The 16885-nt window shown below is 56.0% G+C and overlaps 1 protein-coding gene across 7 annotated transcripts in view; it reads right to left on the bottom strand.

Moving 5' to 3' along the window:
- Positions 1-16885, bottom strand: part of ATOSB (atos homolog B) — a 45575-nt gene that overhangs the window by 3356 nt on the left and 25334 nt on the right. For 6 of the 7 annotated variants that reach the window (XM_061612861.1, XM_061612842.1, XM_061612851.1 and 3 more), the window contains 6 exons: positions 6789-6913; positions 4899-5144; positions 2999-4031; positions 1594-1652; positions 1132-1237; positions 387-545 (listed from right to left, as the gene is read on the bottom strand). In XM_061612861.1, the coding sequence (XP_061468845.1) occupies positions 387-545; positions 1132-1237; positions 1594-1652; positions 2999-3937 (1263 nt within the window). In that variant the 5' untranslated portion in view covers positions 3938-4031; positions 4899-5144; positions 6789-6913. Of the gene's footprint in view, positions 1-386; positions 546-1131; positions 1238-1593; positions 1653-2998; positions 4032-4898; positions 5145-6788; positions 6914-9096; positions 9178-16885 lie in introns of those variants that run through there. The other variant, XM_061612855.1, reaches the window with a different exon arrangement.

The raw sequence follows: 16885 nt of genomic DNA, 5'->3' as shown, positions 1-16885 counted from the left end.
CATCACTTTGTAGCTTGGGGAGCGACAAACCCAGGGAATGCTGTGGGCGTCGGAAACAGCAATCCACCGGCTACATTCAATGCAGTGCGTTCTACAGCGAGTTCAGCCAAGGCAGGAACGCTGGTCTCACTAAACCCCTCTCTAACCCAGGTCACAGTGCCAGTGGGAGCAACAGCTGTGCCCCCCCCACTGAAAGATCTTGGGGGTTCCACATCACAGACTGCGCCCAGATCAACTCAGCCCTGCAGGTCTGAGGGCCGCTGCTCACCCTTGTCCCAAAGCAAATTCTAATCATTCCCCACCCCACCATGCACTCCACGGGGATTAAGAGCGCATGCGCGCACACGCCTTCCTCCTCCATCATCCCTTCAGTGTGAGCCGCTTACCAGGAAGGGCGAGGGGGCGCTGTGCTCTGCTATATCGAAATAGGTGACTTCCACAGGTAGGGTGGCATGCTGAGGGCAGTAGGAGCCACTGGCCCCAATCTCTGCAGTGAAACCTTCGATCCGGCCAGACGGTGGGAAGCGCCCCTTCAGGATGGATTCCTGCGGAGGGAGGAACAGACAGTGGCAACCAGAGGGAGGTCTCCCAGCATCCAAAAGGCACCCCAGGGGCCTCCCGTCTAGCCTCCAGGAAGGCCCCCCAGATCCCTCTTTTGTCATGTGCCTCAGCTGTAGGTCAAGCCTCAGGCAAAGGGTTCTTGAGCACTCTGGCAAAGGCCTCCCCCACAGGCACTCTCCTGTGCAGAGCAGGAAGGGGTCCAGGAGCCCTTTGGCTGGGTAGCACAGTGGGCACTGGAGGTGGGTGAAAAGGACAGTGCCAGGCCGAACCCTCTACTGTTCTTGACACAGGATTCGTGGGGGGGGGGGAGTGAGAGAACTCGTGTGCCCTTTGCTTCCAGCTCAGCCCTTGCAGGAGCCAACATTTGCTGGCCGTTCAGCCCTTGCTCCAGGGCCCCTGCTGTGAAAGAGGAGTTGCCCACCAGAACAAAGGGAAGGCAGCATCCGTCTCCCTAGGGAAGAGACGCCTCTCGGCTTTCTTCCGTTTCCCCAGAGACGCCTTCTGGGAGTCCAACAGGAAACGCTTCCTCCCACCTGACACCCCCAGCCCAGCTCAAGGCAACTCCATTACCTCAAAATTCCCCAGCAGGGCACGGCTGGTGGAGGTTGTGGCCCAGGGGGTGGTGGAGAGCCTGCTGCCCACCAGACTCCTGCGCAGGCTGCTGTGGAGATGTCTCCTGTCAGGGGCAGAAGGTGTGGGGGGGGCAGTCAGTCCTAGTGGATGCCCCCAAATCCACACCTGCCCATCCAAGTCTCCTCCCTGGCAGGATCTCAGGCAATGGGGCTGGGCAGCGCCTCCTCGGAAGCAGAGACCAGGAGGGCTGCTGCCCGCCATTGTGACAGGAGACAGCCATGGGATGGAGAGCCCACGGCACGGAGCAAGGCCATCGGCCCACGCCCCGCTCCCCCCATGCCCCGCAAACAGGGAAGGGCCGGCAGCGGCACCCTCTGGTCCTCAGAGCCCCCATGGCTCTGGGAGCTGCCTGTGGTTCGCTGACTGACCAAGGGCAGAAGCCTCAAGGCGGCCACTTACTGTTTGAGCCGCAGCCCGGTCTTCAGGGGGCAGCTGGCAGCGCTGCTGTTTCCTGAGCCCTGGCAGGATCAGAGGAGGAACAAGGGAGGAGGAACACGAAGAGGGAGATCAGAGCCTGCACCCTCCAAGCACACAGCCGGCCCCTCTAAAAGGCAACCTCCAGCCCCGCCCACACAACCACATGCCCATCCATGCCCTACAAGCACAGCTGGGCAGGAGCACAGCCCAGGAAATGCCCCCACCCTGGGAGCAGGCAGGCAAGAAAAAGGGGGGCAGAAGCAACTTCTGTGAGAGTATCTGGCCGGCTCCCTCTCCTCCAGGCACCTGCCTGAGACTCCCAAGTATGCCCTCCAAGCCAAAGCACAAGAGGACGGTGGGATCCTGCCCCCCCCCACAGCATCGCCAGGATGTCCGTGGCCGGCCACTGCCCACAAGACACCACCAACTGAGCCCCACCCACCTGCTAGAGGCAGGACTCAACAGCATCCCATGCTACAGCAGCCGCTGGGACTGCAGGAGCCTCGGCCACGGCTGGGGCCACGGAGCAAAGCTGAAACCTGGACAGATGCCGGCCAGAGGCCCAGCCGCAGAGCGTCCATGCAACTGGGCTATTCCAGGGAGGGAGGCAGGCAGATCACATGCTCCGTGACCAGGCAGTGCCCTCCCTGGCATGGAGAAGAGAAATGGACGTGGAGCTTGGGAAGGGACAGGCATGGGAGAGGGGGCCACAGCTGTCCTCCAGCTGCTGAGGAGTCAAGAGTGAAGAGAACCCCTGCTCCTTGGTATACAGGAAGAAACATGGAGATAGGGTTCATCTGAACCTCTGCAGAGTGCATTTCCTACTCTCCCACAGGGCAGAGCTTAGGCAGGAAGGAGACAGGTGACCACGCTGGATGCCTCAAAGGAGGAGCACCAGGTAAACTGAAGCTGCTTATTCTAGGCTTTTGGGGTGCAAGCTAGGTTCTCCCCACCCAGCTACCCACTTTGGGGGAAACAAAGGCAGATGCTGCATTTATTTGACCAGCAATGCCAAACTCATTTATTCTGAAGGCTGGAAAAATAAAATTCCCCCATGCCAGCATTAACATTTCTAGGTACCTTCCAGCTTCTCCAGCCTCAGCAACTCAGATATAATATGTAAAATAAACTTCTCCTGACATCAGCAGGCAAGTACAAAAGAGGCGCTTGTTGCAGAGAAACAGACAGAATCGAACTAGATTAGGTCTTCCTTGCAAGACAAAATATTTAACAGTCCCTTTTTGGTATGACAAAAGGCTGGCTTTCTCCCCAAAATGTTTCAAGCTCCCCTCCCACCCTGCTTCCCCTACCTCCCCACACCTATCCAGAGGAGGCACCGCCCTCTTCACCTGCCCCCGCCCACTCCCACAGCCAGCAACCTGCTCACCTTGGCTGCAGGAAGCAGGTGGTTCCAGAAGGGGGCGCCCTTGGCATCAGTGCTGCGGCAGGAGGCTGGCACAGGGGGGCACTGAGGGGCCCTCTTCTTCTTCCGTGCTGGTGGCAGGCTCTCATCCTCAGAGCCCGTGTCAGGCGCTCCTTCCACCGAGGGCAGCAGCTTCCGCTTCGCTGGGCAGGCGCCTCCAGGAAGCTGGGCGCTGGCGCTTGGTGTCTTCTCAGCAGACCCCAGCCCGTTGGTGTCGGAGCCCTGAGCTGCCGGTGGAGTGGCAGGCACCGTGTGCCCGCAGGCCACCAGCGGCGGTTGGCCCGGCTGGGACTGATGTGCAAGGTTGTGCAAATCAGGATCAAGTAGGAAAGTCTGGCTGGCAGCCCCCTTGTCCTGCTGGGCCCTGTTCTCCTCTTGCCTCCGGGCGGGGCCACAGTCCATGGGGCCACCCCCCGGCAAGGCAGGGGCGCAGTCTCTTGTGTGCAAAGTGTCGCAAGGTGTGTGCGGTGCCTGTGTGGCGCTGGGGCCACCCTCCCGGCGATGCTCCACCACCCGGAGGCCGCTGTGGGAGAAGTGCTGGGCTGCCCCCCCCAGGGAGAGCTCATCCACCAGGAGCCCATCTTCAATGGCGTCATCACCCTCCCAATGACCTCTCTTGGCATCCCACGTGCCCTCAGCTGCCCGCTGGGGCTCTGGGCAGGCCCGCTTGATGGGCTGCCGCCCGGGTGACCTCTGCTCTGAAGGTCGGGAGCAGCCAGCCAGCGGGGAGAAGATGGAGACCTGGTAAACCTTCTGGCACGTCAACTCCGGGGGGCTGCAGCCCATCAGGACCTCATGGTGCCGGCGCCAGGGGTGTGGCTCCTCGCCCTCCTCCTCCTGCTGGCTCGTGTCTGAGCTGCACTCCTGGGGGAGGAGGCCTGGCTCAGGGTTGATGTGCCGCATGGGGCGTGGCGGTGGAGGGACAGGCGCTAAAGTGCCACGGGGTTAGGGTGTCTGGAACCAGCAGCCTGCTAGGAAGCGTGCTTCATGGCCGCATCTGGAAGGAGGAGGGGGGGCAGTGAGAAGCCTCCTCAGTTCCAGGGGCATCTGCCCAAGGCGCCCCCTCCCACTTCAGCCCCGATCCTCTGGTGCAATGCAGGTTTTTCCAGATCCTGTTCCCAAACTCTTCCCCCGCACACACACACACCCTTCCTGTCTTGCCAGCTTTGTATACACTGTACATCAGCCTTCGCCAATCTCACGATGTTTTGGACTACAACTCCCATCAGCCGCAGCCAGCACACCCGATGCAAATTGTAGTCCAAAAGATCTGGTGGGCACCAGGTTGGCAAAGGCTGGTGTAAGCCATCTGGGAATAGGCTTCAGTACCCACACAAAAGAGAGTCAGGCCGAGAAGGACCCAGAGGGAGTGCTCACTGCCAACATGCTTCCTTTTTCAGAGGAGCATTACAGCACCATATAGCGGCTCCCGCCTTCAGCCAAGGGCCTGGACTCTTCCATCCTGTAAACGGCAACAGTGGCCAACCCCGGAGTCTGCCAGAGGTCTCCTCTTGGCGTCTCCTGGGCACAGAGAGCGCCTCAGATCACTAGCTGGCCTATGTCCATCCTCCTCGGCCCCGGGAGGCTCTTAGCTGAAGACCAGGGGGGAAATTCCTTGGGACTGGTGCTGGGACCCCCCCGGGCTACGCTCCTCCAGTGCCCTCCCACCCATGACGAACCCGGCCAAATGCTCAAGATGTTCAGGGCAGGAGCAGCTGGGGTAAAGGTCACAGCAGGGAAGTCCAGCAGGGCAATGCCCACCCTGACGCCCTTCTGGCAGCAAGCCAGCCGAAGGCACCACGAGGAGAAGGGAAGCCCACAAAGAGGGCTTGCCCAGGGACAGGAGGAGCAAGCCAGCACTCACCCCTCTGCAGATGAACCCTCCTCCTCCTCCTCCTCCTTCTCCCACAGGCTGTCCTGCTCTCCCACTCCAGCAGCAGGTGGTTACTGGTGTAACTGGATGGCGACACCTGCCACCCCGGCACTCCCCAGAAGCGGCCTGGCTGTCGGGGAATGGCTCCCACCATCACGGGCTAAGGCTCGAGCTCTGACCCTGGGCCACCTCAAAGTCCTTGTGGGCCGTCAGGGCAACTCAGCAGCAGCAGCACAGCTGGCAAGAGACAGAAAAGGTCACCAGGGAAAGAAGCCATGTGAACCTGGGCAAAGGGTAACAACAACTTTGCAAGAAGGAACAGAGGAAGCAGGTCAGTTATCAACTCCCATTATTTCAATATTGTCAGGTGCACCAAATGGCTCACCTGTTGTCGAAGAGGTGTGGTCCATGGAGAGACAACACGGCTTTTGAGAGCTTTGTTCCATTTCCCCAGTCAAAAGGATTATTAAGCAATTTATATAGAAGGTTATCAGAACCCAAAACGCTTATCAAGAAATAATGGGGGGAATATCTTCAAAGGAATACTTCCGCAATTAGTTAAAAATGGGTTTGGAACTTGGTACGACAATTAAAATTAAGTGTGAAACAGAAAAGAAAGATTTGCACAGCAGGAGTAAAGAAGTTGTAGTTGCTGAACTACAACTCCCATCATCCCTAGCTATTGGCCATGCTTGCTGAGGCTGATGGGAGTTATAGTTCAGCGACAGCTGGAGGGCCAACGGTTCCCCACTCCCGATTCACAGGCGTATCTTACTCCACTACAGTTAAGCCACATCAGCACCTCCCTGGGCTTCCTTTGGGCAGAAGGGTGGGATGTAAATGAAAGAAACTAATATCCTGGGTTATTTGCTGGAGATATAATTCAATATGGATAGACATAGGTCATACCTATTGGACATCTCCACACAGTAAAAAATTCTGGGGGTCAGTACTTGAGCACAGAAAGGAAATGATAAACTATAACTTGCCACTGGACTTGAACAGCATTATTTTGCCAAGTGAAACCAACAGTTTGGTCAGAAGATCAGGAAACTGAGCACAGAAGTAAAGATGGAAGCCAGGAAGCTGCCCTCATGTCAAGGCAGACCCCTGGCCCACCGAGCCCAGCACTGCCCCCAGGGGTAGCCTCCAGCTGCCGTTGGACTAGAGTTCCCATCGTTCCTGACCACTGGCTATGCTGGATGGGGTAATGGGACCTGGGAGTCTCAACAGCATCTGCAAGGCACACCAGGCTAGCTGTGTCTGGTTGACACTGACTGGCAGGCGCTCCCCAGGGCTTCAGCCCTACCTGGAGATGCCACTGGACAGAGCCTGGGACCTTCTGCAGGTACTCTGCCACTGGGCCCTTGCCCCATAAATACTGCTTGTCAGTACTAGCATGCCTACACTGCAGGGCCGAGAGATGATGGGGATGTTGGGTGTGAAGCGTCATGATGGGAGGGACCCTAACTCTCCAGCAGGAGAGCGTCTGGTGGCACGCAGAAGGCCCCTAGTTCAAGGCCTGGTGCCTCCAGTTAGAAAGGCGAGGTAGCAGGTGACAGGAGACTCCAAAGAGGGTCAACAACCAGACTGGAGAGCCGCTTGACCCAATGAACCCTTGAGCTGTGCAGAGTAAATCATAACAGCCACTCCTGGCATATAAGACTGAAGCCTACTGCCAGTCTCTCTCTCCAAGGTGGGGGTGGCTGCCTGCGGCCCTCTAGATGTTGCTCAGCTGGAGTTCCCATCGTCCCTGACCACTGGCCATGCTGGCTGCTGGGGTCCATGGGAGAGGCACAGGTCCCCAGCCCCTGCTCAAAAGGGGGTCAGCAGGCTCACCCTGCCATAGGGCATGCTACTGCAACCCTGCAGGCCACTCACCAGTTCCAGAGGACCTTTCAAATGGAGAGCCACCGCAGCAGCAGAGACCCTCTCCCATAGCACTCTTCCTCCTCTGGCAACGCTCCCACAGACCCACGATCCTGACAGAGCACCTTGATCAGCACCTGGAGGAGAAGCAGACAGACAAGAGGGCCAGCTGAGAGATGTGCTCATTGCCACATGGCCCTTTGTTCCTGAAAGGTGGCATAAAATGCAATTATTATCATCATCATCAATAAATACTTATTAATCCCCATTCCAATCACCAGAGCCCCCAAGACGATGCAAAATATTTTTAAAATGACATTGATATGAACAGCACAAGACCATTATGAAAACAAAACCAGAAAGTGGAATTTAAAACCCATCGACACTCAGGCAAAACAAAACTGCCTCTACAGCCTGCCTAATGCAAGGCAAAGATAGGCCCAATCTGGGAGCTGCTCCGTGGAAAGGCCCTGTCTTGAAGGGTGCCTGCTGGCGCAGCTGCTCTCGGGGGTAGGGACACGCAATGGGACCTCTGATGAAAATGGTAAATCTGGGACATGCCCCTTGGGGAGGGGGTGGTCTTTCCGCTACCCCAGACCCAAACCATTTAGGGCTGAATACCAGCACCTGGAACTGGGCTCAGAAACCAAGTAGGCTAGAAGAAGCCAGCGCCGTTGGCAAGAGCACCAGCGTTAGAGGGACCTTAAAGGGCACACCAGACAACCCACTCTTCAAGAGCAGCCCTGTAGTACAGGCCATTGTAGTAATCTAAATGGGAGGTGAAAGAGGCATGAGTCACTGTGGCCAGATTACTGCAGGCCACTCTGAACCAAGGGATACATTTAAAGTAGACAAGAGAGATCAAATAGGGGCGAATTCCACTTCAAACCTGAAAAGCAAGTGGAACGTTTTAGCAGGCATCTGAGGTAGAAAGTGTGTGGGTGGGAGGGCAGGTCCGGAAATGTGGATTGGGTGGCTGAGAAGTCGTGGTCTTCTGAAGGCCCATCCTAGCCCAATCTCTCCTGCCGCCCCCTGACTCCTCCACTGGTCACTGGCCTCTCCTCTGCCCTTCACAAGAACACGATTAGGGCCCTTTAAGCAAGGACCACATTTTCTGTACAGCACCAAACTCTTTGCTTTCTCCAGAGGCCGGTGGTGTTGTACAGATTGATTGTGGTGTTAAATTTTGATGGCCTTTGTTTTCAACCATTTTGTGTTTTTATATTTTGATTGTAAGTAGCCTAGAGACTGGCCTGGGTTAGGTGACATACGAATTAATTAATTAATTGATTGATTAATTAATTAGGCAGAACAATAAGCACAGTGCCGGCTTCAAATGAACCTAAACAGCAGCAGCAAAAGGCACTAATGCCTCACCTCCTCTGCCAATGCAGAGTTCACGCTTTAGTTCTAACAAACGCAGCCAATTTGGCCTCACATTTGTCACAACTATCAAGACTGGGAACTTGCTTTGAAGAAACATGTGCCACAAGCCAAGGTTCTTGGGAGAACAGACTCTGTGCCCAACAGCCATGTCTGTTCAGTGATGCCTCGTAAGAGACATTCCAAGCAGAGCCACGCAAGCCAAGCTGGGCATCCAGAAGGACTCGCCGGAAGCCACAGGGGAGAGTGCCACAACTGGCTGCAAGTGGGAGGGGAGAGACGGCTTCCCTGCAGAAGACACAGGAAGGAGCAACAGGGCTGGACTCTGCCAGAAAAGGAAGCAGACCAGCAGAGAGAAAGACTCCAGCAGGACTGAAGTAGAGCACTAAACAAACGGAGGAGGCCTTTGGGCATGTACAGAGGGCTCTTTCTCCCCACACCCTGCACATCTAAGCTTAGGGTTCCAAATGAGCTTCAGCACCAATTCTTCATAGCAGGGAAACCAGCCACAGCACCAGTGAGCCCAACCCTTCGCCAGACCACAGGCTCTGGGGAGCACTCTGGTTCCCCTTCCAGAGAAGGGTCTCATCAGCTCAAAGCAAACAAGCAACGGAGGTGACTTCCCTCCCAAAAAACAGTGAGGGTCTACGTCGCTTTGCACAACATCCCCTTCCCAAGGCTGGGTGCCATATTTGCTGCAGAGTCTCTTTCTCTCTCTCTCTGTCCCTCACTGCCTTCACAGTCTCCCCCCCCCCCCAATCTCAAAGCATGCTTTGAATGTCAGGGTTAAGGCCTCCAGCAGGTCCACCAGACAAAGCCTCCAAGCCAAGACAGACTGCCATCCTCTCTCTGCCGAGCAAACGCCAGCCGGCCCCCAAAAGATGCAGTGTCCTGGTCCAGCAAGGTCCTTGGGACAGAGCAGAGAGGGAGCTCTTACCTGCCCAGAGAGGTGCCAGGCTCCAGCAGCCCCCGCCCACCGAGAGGCTCTGCCTGACAAACCGGGCTTCTTCCCAGGCCCAGCCACGAGCAGCTGCAGTTTGCTCCCTGTGGCAGCTCCTCCTCCCTCCACCTTCTGGCTGGGAACCCTTATATAGAGCGATCCCTCCAAGCTGCTCTGGGAAACTCCCCCAGACTTTGTTTGGGACTGCAGGGCCCGGCAAGGCCGGCCGGCCTCCTCAGGGCCTTGCCAACAGAGGACTGGCAGCCTGGCAAGAGAAGGGGGAGGCCCCTGTGGCACCCGCCACTGCCGGGCACGTGCTCATTCACTGGCATGCAGGCGAGAGTTTTAAAATAGCCACTGCCTAAGCAAGCAAGGCTCGCAGCCCACAGCTGGATCCGCAGAGCACCGAGAGGGAGGACCAAAGACTCGCCACCCCAGACCCCCTCCCCCGGTTGCAGGCCCTCACAGCAGGCCAGAGGGGCCCCCTCGCCTCCCTCTTACAACTGAACGGCCATTCTGGGTGCACCAAATCTCAGCCCTGACTCTCACCAGCTGGGGCTCCTGCCATGACACCTATGGCACATCTAACGCTGCCTGCAAGCCACCTGGGCAGCGATCAGAGCAGGGGGTCTTGGTGGGGCTCAATATCATAAGGAAGAGGGGAAGCTGCCTTGCAGAGTCCGGCCACTGCGCCATCTAGTTCAGGGTTGCCCACACTGACTGGCAGGGGCTCTCCCCAGGGATTCCGGCAGGGGACGTTCCAAGCCAGACCTGGAGATGGCTTGCCAGGGATTGGACCTGGCACCTTCTGCGCAGGGAGCGGGTGCTCCACCACTGGGCCACGGCCCTTCCCCGTTACATCATTCCACATGCACATTCTGGACAGCAGGAGCGCTGCCTCCTCCCACCCCACCCAGCAGCAAACCTCCCTGCCCCACAGCTTGCCACTCGTTTCTGCCCAAGGGCATGCTCCAAACTCTGCAAGGGCTGAGCTGGGAAGGACCCATGGCTCAGTGGCAGAGGGTCCCAGCGAGGATCTCCCTTTAAAGGGCTGGGCAAGGTCCTGCTCTACCTCTAGCCTGACAGAGCTGCCGCCAGTCAGAGGAGACAACACTGGGCTGGACGGACCACTGGTCAGAGCCCAGGAAGAAGAACCACCAGCAGCAGCACCAGCACCAGCAGCAGCGGCTGGGGCTCCACCGCAAGGCTCTTTATCTCCCTTTCCCAATGCCAACAGAGGCTGCACCAGAGCTGTCCTTTGCGCACCTCAGCTGCCCACTCCCTTGTACCTGCAGCCGCCGCTGCATCTGGGAACAACCCAAGCATAACCAGAGCCCCAGGGATCTCCAGAGGCCAAACAGAGGGAGCTTCTCTTCTAGATACACAAGATTATCATCATCATCATCAAAATTTATATCCTGCCCTTCCTCCCAGAAGGAGCCCAGGGCAGCAAACAAAAACACTAAAAGCACTCTAAAACACCTTAAAAATAACACACTGTAAAACATATTAAAACAAGACATCTTTAAAAACATATTAAACAACACAACTTAAACACACATTTAAAAAAGTTTTTAAAACGTCTTAAAAAGCAATTCTAGCACAGATGCAAACTGGGATAAGGTCTCTCCTTAAAAGGCTTGTTGAAAAAGGAAGGTCTTCAGTAGGTGTTGAAAAGACAACAGAGATGGCGCCTGTGTAATATTTAAGGGGAGGGAATTCCACAGGGTAGGTGCCACCACACTAAAGGTCCATTTCCTACGTTGTGAAGAACGGACCTCCTGATGAGATGGTATCTGCAGGAGGCCCTCCTCACCTGCAGAGCGCAGTGATCGGCTGGGTATACAAGGGGCAAGACGGTCTTTCAGGTATCCTGGTCCTAAACATGTTTCTTAGCCACTTTGTCTGCTGTCTGTTTCAAATGGGACACTTGGTGCTCACAAACGGGCAATTATATCAACACTGCTACACCTGGAAATGTAAACGGGGCTCCAGTTCTTGGGAACATCCAAGCAATGCTGCTGTCTCCATGTAACGTTTTCACACGAAAGCCATCCTGTGGCCACTTCCTAAAGCCTACCCCTGAGCTCCAAACGGCTCTGGGTGCAGATGAGGAGGGGAGACTTCACTCCCGCTGCATGGGGGATGGATCCAAATCCACTCCCGCTGTTCTACACACAATTCCTCCATCTGCCTCCAGCAGTCATCACTGCAGCAAGAGCAGGAAGAGTAAAAGGCTTTGCTTCTTTCTCTTGCTCCTCAGGATCCAGAAAGGAAGACACTAACCAGAGCTGCTGCCAAGGTACCACCGGGCAGAAGAACAAGGCCCAGTCCTCTGCCTGGCCCCCTGAATCGCCTCTCTTCACTTGCAAGAGCAGCAGCAAGAGAAGCAGAGAGTGGGAATTCAGGAGCCACAAAGCCTGCTGCCAACAAAAAAGGGGGTGACTGAACGCTCTGAAGAGGAGGAAGTGGAAGAAAAAGAATGTGTGCACTGCTGAAGAACTGGACAAGGTCACAGAGATAAGAAAAGGGGGAGATGAGAGGGTAAAGGCGACGCACGGGCTTGCTGTGTACAGACAACAGAGCCTGCACCGCTGCCTCAGGCCTCCCTTGGGAGAGGCTGTGCCTGAAGATGCCGTGAGGGGTTGAACCTGGGACCTTCTGCATGCACATGAGGTGCTCTCCCACTGAGCTACAACCCATGCCCACTGGGGCTTGGCTCTGCCCTCAAGGAGCTAATTCTAAAGGCTGTCTTTGATTTGCCTTCAAAATAATACCTGCGAAACATATCAGCCCACAATACAATACAAAAGCCTCATGAGCTTTTCAGGGGGGAAAGAGTTTCGAGAACCAGCAAGTGGACGCCACTCAGGCCTTTTCCCAAAGAGGCCGTGCAACTTCTCACGTGTGTGTTTTCCACCGGAGGTCAGCCACAGCACTACCTTTCGATACCCAAGCTGAACCAGAAGCATGCAGAATGGCAGAGCAGCATGCCTCTGAGCATACACAGACGCACAGATCACAACACGGGCTCCACATAGTTCCACTGCAGCCAGAGCCCTCCCCTCCCTCCTGGTGCCCTCGGATCCTGACATCGCAGCCCAGCGTTGCACACTCACGCATATTCACACCACAACGCCCGCCCTCCCTCGCAAGGACCCTGCTTGCACAGGGCGGGCCTCAGTCCAGTAGTTCAGAAATACAGACCAGCCTCCTACGGGCACCTCCCCACCTCGCTCCATTATTGGCAAGATACAGCCACCCTTTTGAGCAGAATCTCTCCAAAGAGGGAACCAGTGACCTCCGACCCCCAACTCCCGCCAGGAGCGTCTCCTGACAGAAAAGCCGTGGCAAGTGGATTCCCCCCAAAGGTACACAAAGGGGCCCCAGCAGGCCTCTCCTCCAGCACCACCAGCACCACGCAACGCCAAGGACCCTCCTTCTTCCTCCTCTACAGGCAGGGTTCTGCTCCGCATTGCATTGGCATGGAAAGGGCTGGGAGGCTCCTGTCAGAAGACAAAGAGGAGGCGGCGGCGGCAGCAGCAGCAGCAGCGCTAAAATGAGGGCGGTGGGTGGCAGTGGTGGTATCTGCGGCAGTGACAGAAGTGCCAGGTGGGGAGCAGCCGGCCTGCCCCGGAGGACCTGAGGGCGAGGAAGAGGAAGATGCTAGCCAGCCTCCTCCTAGCTTTGAAAGGAACACAAAGCCTCTTGGCTGCCGGGGGAATCTGCGTGCAGCAACCGTCAGACACACATACACACACACCCGCCAAAGTCAGCCAGGGCATGCCTCCCCCTCCCTCCCATTCAACCCCCCCTCCATCATGTCATCCCACCTCCCTGCCAGCCCCCGCTGATCCCACCAGACGCGAGCCCCTCCAGTCTCTTCCAACCTGCGGGATTAAGGCGCTCTTTTCGTGGCAGAGCTTTCAAGGAGCTGGCCAAGCTGCTGAGTTCAGATTAAAACCCGGACTGGATTCCACTGCCTCACTGACATGGCGCAGCAGCCACTACTGCTAGACAGACACAATGTGGTCTTTGTTTGCCTCCCATGCTCTTACACTGCGCAGGGAGAGTGAACCTGCAAAACCAGCCACTGGCACTCCCCCCCCCAAATCCTTTTCCAACGCAAATGCTTGTCTCCAGCATTCTAAACAGCACATAAATGCACACTCTCTCTGTGTCTCTTTAACACCAGGCCCACACGTGCCTGGCGCATCCAGACCATGCAACCAAGGCTGCCATGAGGAGATGGCACAGTCCACAGCACAGCCCATTGTGTGACACTGCTTACACATCAGCGCATGAAAGGAGGAATCCTGCATTTTAAAAGGAAGCAGAAAAGCAGTCGCAACAAAGGTCTCGCATGGCTCCCCTTCAATCTCCTCCACTACTCAAGACTTTTTTTAAAAAGAAAATTGTTTCATGCATGATGCTTATCAGGGTGCAGCTGTACCAACTTAGACTACATAAAAGGAGGAGTGGTGGAATTAAAGATCAAAGCCAGGCATGAAGGGGAGGAAGCAGGAGCAGCCACAGGAAACACACCAGAGGTCAGCCTCGAGCCACAAGGGGTAGCTCTGAAGGGAAGCATCACAAGCAGGCTGGACGGGAGGTGCAGCCCTGGCCGATATTGGCCGGCCACACCCCCATGCAGCTGTGGCCGGTCACCAGCCGGGCTGTGTCTAGGAGACATGGGGCTTCTCAGCCTCCTTCCTCCACACGCCCTTTATCTCTGCATGACAGAAACAGCCCTCCGGATGTTTTGGACCACAACTCCCATCAGCCCCAGCCAGCACAGGAACATGGGAAAGTGGCTGGGCAAATGTCTGGAAGGCCCCAGGTGAGCAAAGTCTAGCCTACTCCATGCCTTCAGTGCAGGACCATCCGCCAGCCTGATCGTCCCACCTCCCCACAGACCCATCCACACAACCCACAGTGTGAACATAGCTGTGGCCAAGAAGTCATTACTACAGGACTCAAGCAAGTGAGCCAGGCCACATCCTGAAGGGCAGGAAGTTCTTTCCTGACCCTCCCAGGTAAATGTTTACCAGCCTTCGTAGTTCCTACAGTGGCACCTAAAGATCCCTCCTGACAGCTGACAGCTGGTGCTTCAGCCCAAGCTGGAAGGCATGCAAGGTACAGAGCAGATAGGCCCACTCCAATTTCTCTGCCCTGCGGTGTGTGTGTGTGTGTGTGGGGGGAACTCATGGGGCTCTGGACCTCTCTTTGCTGCTTGTCCCCCTCCCATCTCACCTCTCCTGGACCAATACCCCCCTCCCCATTCAGCCAGCTGTCACCATGACACCCCACTCACTCACACCTCCCCTAGTACTGAGCCAGCCAATGGGGACACTATATGCAAATCAGCCAAGAAAGCCAAGTAACAAGAGCAGAGGCGGGCCGTGGGGCATGGGGATGTGTGGGGCATGGGAGGGTCTCCTGCCAGCATACTCAGCCAGCGCCTTCCTTGCTAGCAAAGCTCTCCTGCCCCAGACCCCACCAGGGGGAGTCCACATGTAGAAGCCACCCCCCAAGGAGACAAGCAACAAGGGGTGCCCCAGAGGCTGGAGGGGAGCCCAGCGCTGGGCCTGAGCACACTCCACTACAGCGCAAGGGATGCTGCAAGCGCTGGGCCATGCCAGGAAGGGGCACGGGTGCAAAATATCTCGGGCTGGCCCCGGATTACCCAACCCAGGCCAAGCCAGCCCTCTTGCACTCCCCATATACACAAGGGTGGCCTTGACCCCCCACAGCTGTGTCTTACTCCACTCCCCACGCTCTCTTCAAGGCCCCCGACACCACACACACCCTCCTGACCTCAAGTCAGGCGTTGATGCACACATGTGCGCATGCGTGCGTGTGCTCACACCTCCCCCCCCCCTCGCAGACACACCTCCAAGGCCCGTAGGAGCGAAATCATAGAATAGTAGAGTTGGAAGGGGCTTACAAGGCCATCAAGTCCAACCCCCTGCGCAATGCAGGCATCCAAATCAAAGCATTCCCAACAGATGGCTGTCCAGCTGCCTCTTGAAGGCCTCCAGTGTCGGAGAGCCCACCGCCTCTCTAGGTAACTGGTTCCATTGTTGTATGGCTCTAACGGTTAGGAGGTTTCTCCTGATGTCCAGTCGAAATCTGGCTCCCTGCAGCTTGAGCCCATAAGTGCAGGAGAGAGGCACAAAGGGGAAAGAGGTGGTTACTGTGAGTTGCCCCAAAGTCTCCCTCAGACCCACCAACTCTCAGAAAGGCAGGCATTGCCCTTTCCCAGCTATGGTTGAATGAATATAAGTCTGTCGGTGTGTGTTGCATGTCCAAGTTCCAGCACCCTTGTTAGCAGATGGAGAATCTCACACCAGCCAGAGCCCAATCGAAGCCCATGATCAGTCCCTCCTCCTCTCCCCTCTGCAGTCTACCTTAGCAAGTCCTCCCAGAGCACAAGTATTTCTTTTCCCCCCACCCTGCACAATCCGGCCTTCTACACACACATCCCCCCGCACCACCCACTTGTGAGCAGAGATGCAGTCCTTCAGCTGCGAGTGACAGATAAGACTATGATGGACAGCCACAGGAACAGCTGTGAGTGGTTCTACACCTACACAGCACCCTTCTCTGCCACACATATCGGCACAGAGGGAGGTGCCTGGACACCACCCATGTCAGCACCCCACCCAGTCTCCTATAATCTGGAAGGTGTACACTTACTTGCCTTTTGCTGCTTTTTTCGTGCAAATGATTTTACAAGCTTAAATCTTTATGACCCCCACAACAGACCTGAAAGGTAGGCCGCTGCTGTTATTTCCATCTTGCAGATATGCAGCATAGACAGAGAGTGACCTGATCACAGCCTCCCAATGGATTCAAGGCAGAGGCAGAATCCGAACCAGCTCCAAGTCCCCCAGCAGTTGATCCAGATGGACCCAGCATGTGACCTCCAAGAAGAGACAGTGCTGGTATCCAGCCTGGACAACCCTAGCTCAGAAATGGCAGGTGGGGGAGGGCAGCTGCCACTGAGGCTGGAGAGGCCCACTGCTCCTGCACGGAGGAGGAAGCAGCATTTGCTACTACCCCAAACTAAGTCCGATGGAATGAAAATTTGGCCCAGATGTGCTGAGTGCAGCCGACCCCTTGCAACAGCACACACCTCCTCCTTCTCAAGAAAAGGCCACAAGTACCTACACACATCATTATGTAACACGCTGAACCCTGAACTAGGCCCAGTTAGGTAGAAGTGGAACAAAGAATTATTTCATTCATTTATTCCATTTGTCCCCCACCTTCCTTTCATCATAGAACCCAAGGTGGCATACATGTGGTTCCCAGGCAATCTCCCACCTTGCTTCAGCAAGGTGGTGGCCTCAAATGCCTTCAGACCAGAGTCTGGGACCTCATCTAGAAACTCACTTAACACCTGCACAATGGGGAAAAGCCCTATGCAATATTAAACTAACCATCCACGATGTTAGGCTGACGCTGATCCAACAGAAAACACTCCTCTGGGCCTACGGACACCGGCATGCCTTAAGTGCAGGGCCTTATATCAACAGACAACTGCTGGTGATGCAAACAGCCACGGGTGGATCTAACTCACCTGCTATGAAAGTGCCCAGCAATCAAGCTCTTCTGGAAGGAAGGACAGGGTAGAATTATCTCGTCTCTGGACAAATCCTTATTAACAGGAAACACCAACACAGCAATCGGCTGCACTCCTGCTAGGTGGGAGGCTTTCAAAAGGCTTGGTTTCACCGAGCCATGCCAACATCTCTGACCACACCAAGCACAGAAAACTGCA

Source organism: Rhineura floridana, chromosome 1 (genome assembly GCF_030035675.1).
Source record: "Rhineura floridana isolate rRhiFlo1 chromosome 1, rRhiFlo1.hap2, whole genome shotgun sequence".
Lineage (NCBI taxonomy): Eukaryota > Metazoa > Chordata > Lepidosauria > Squamata > Rhineuridae > Rhineura > Rhineura floridana.
The sequence above is the reverse complement of the archived record's forward strand: the minus strand, read 5'-3'. Positions and strand labels throughout refer to the sequence as shown.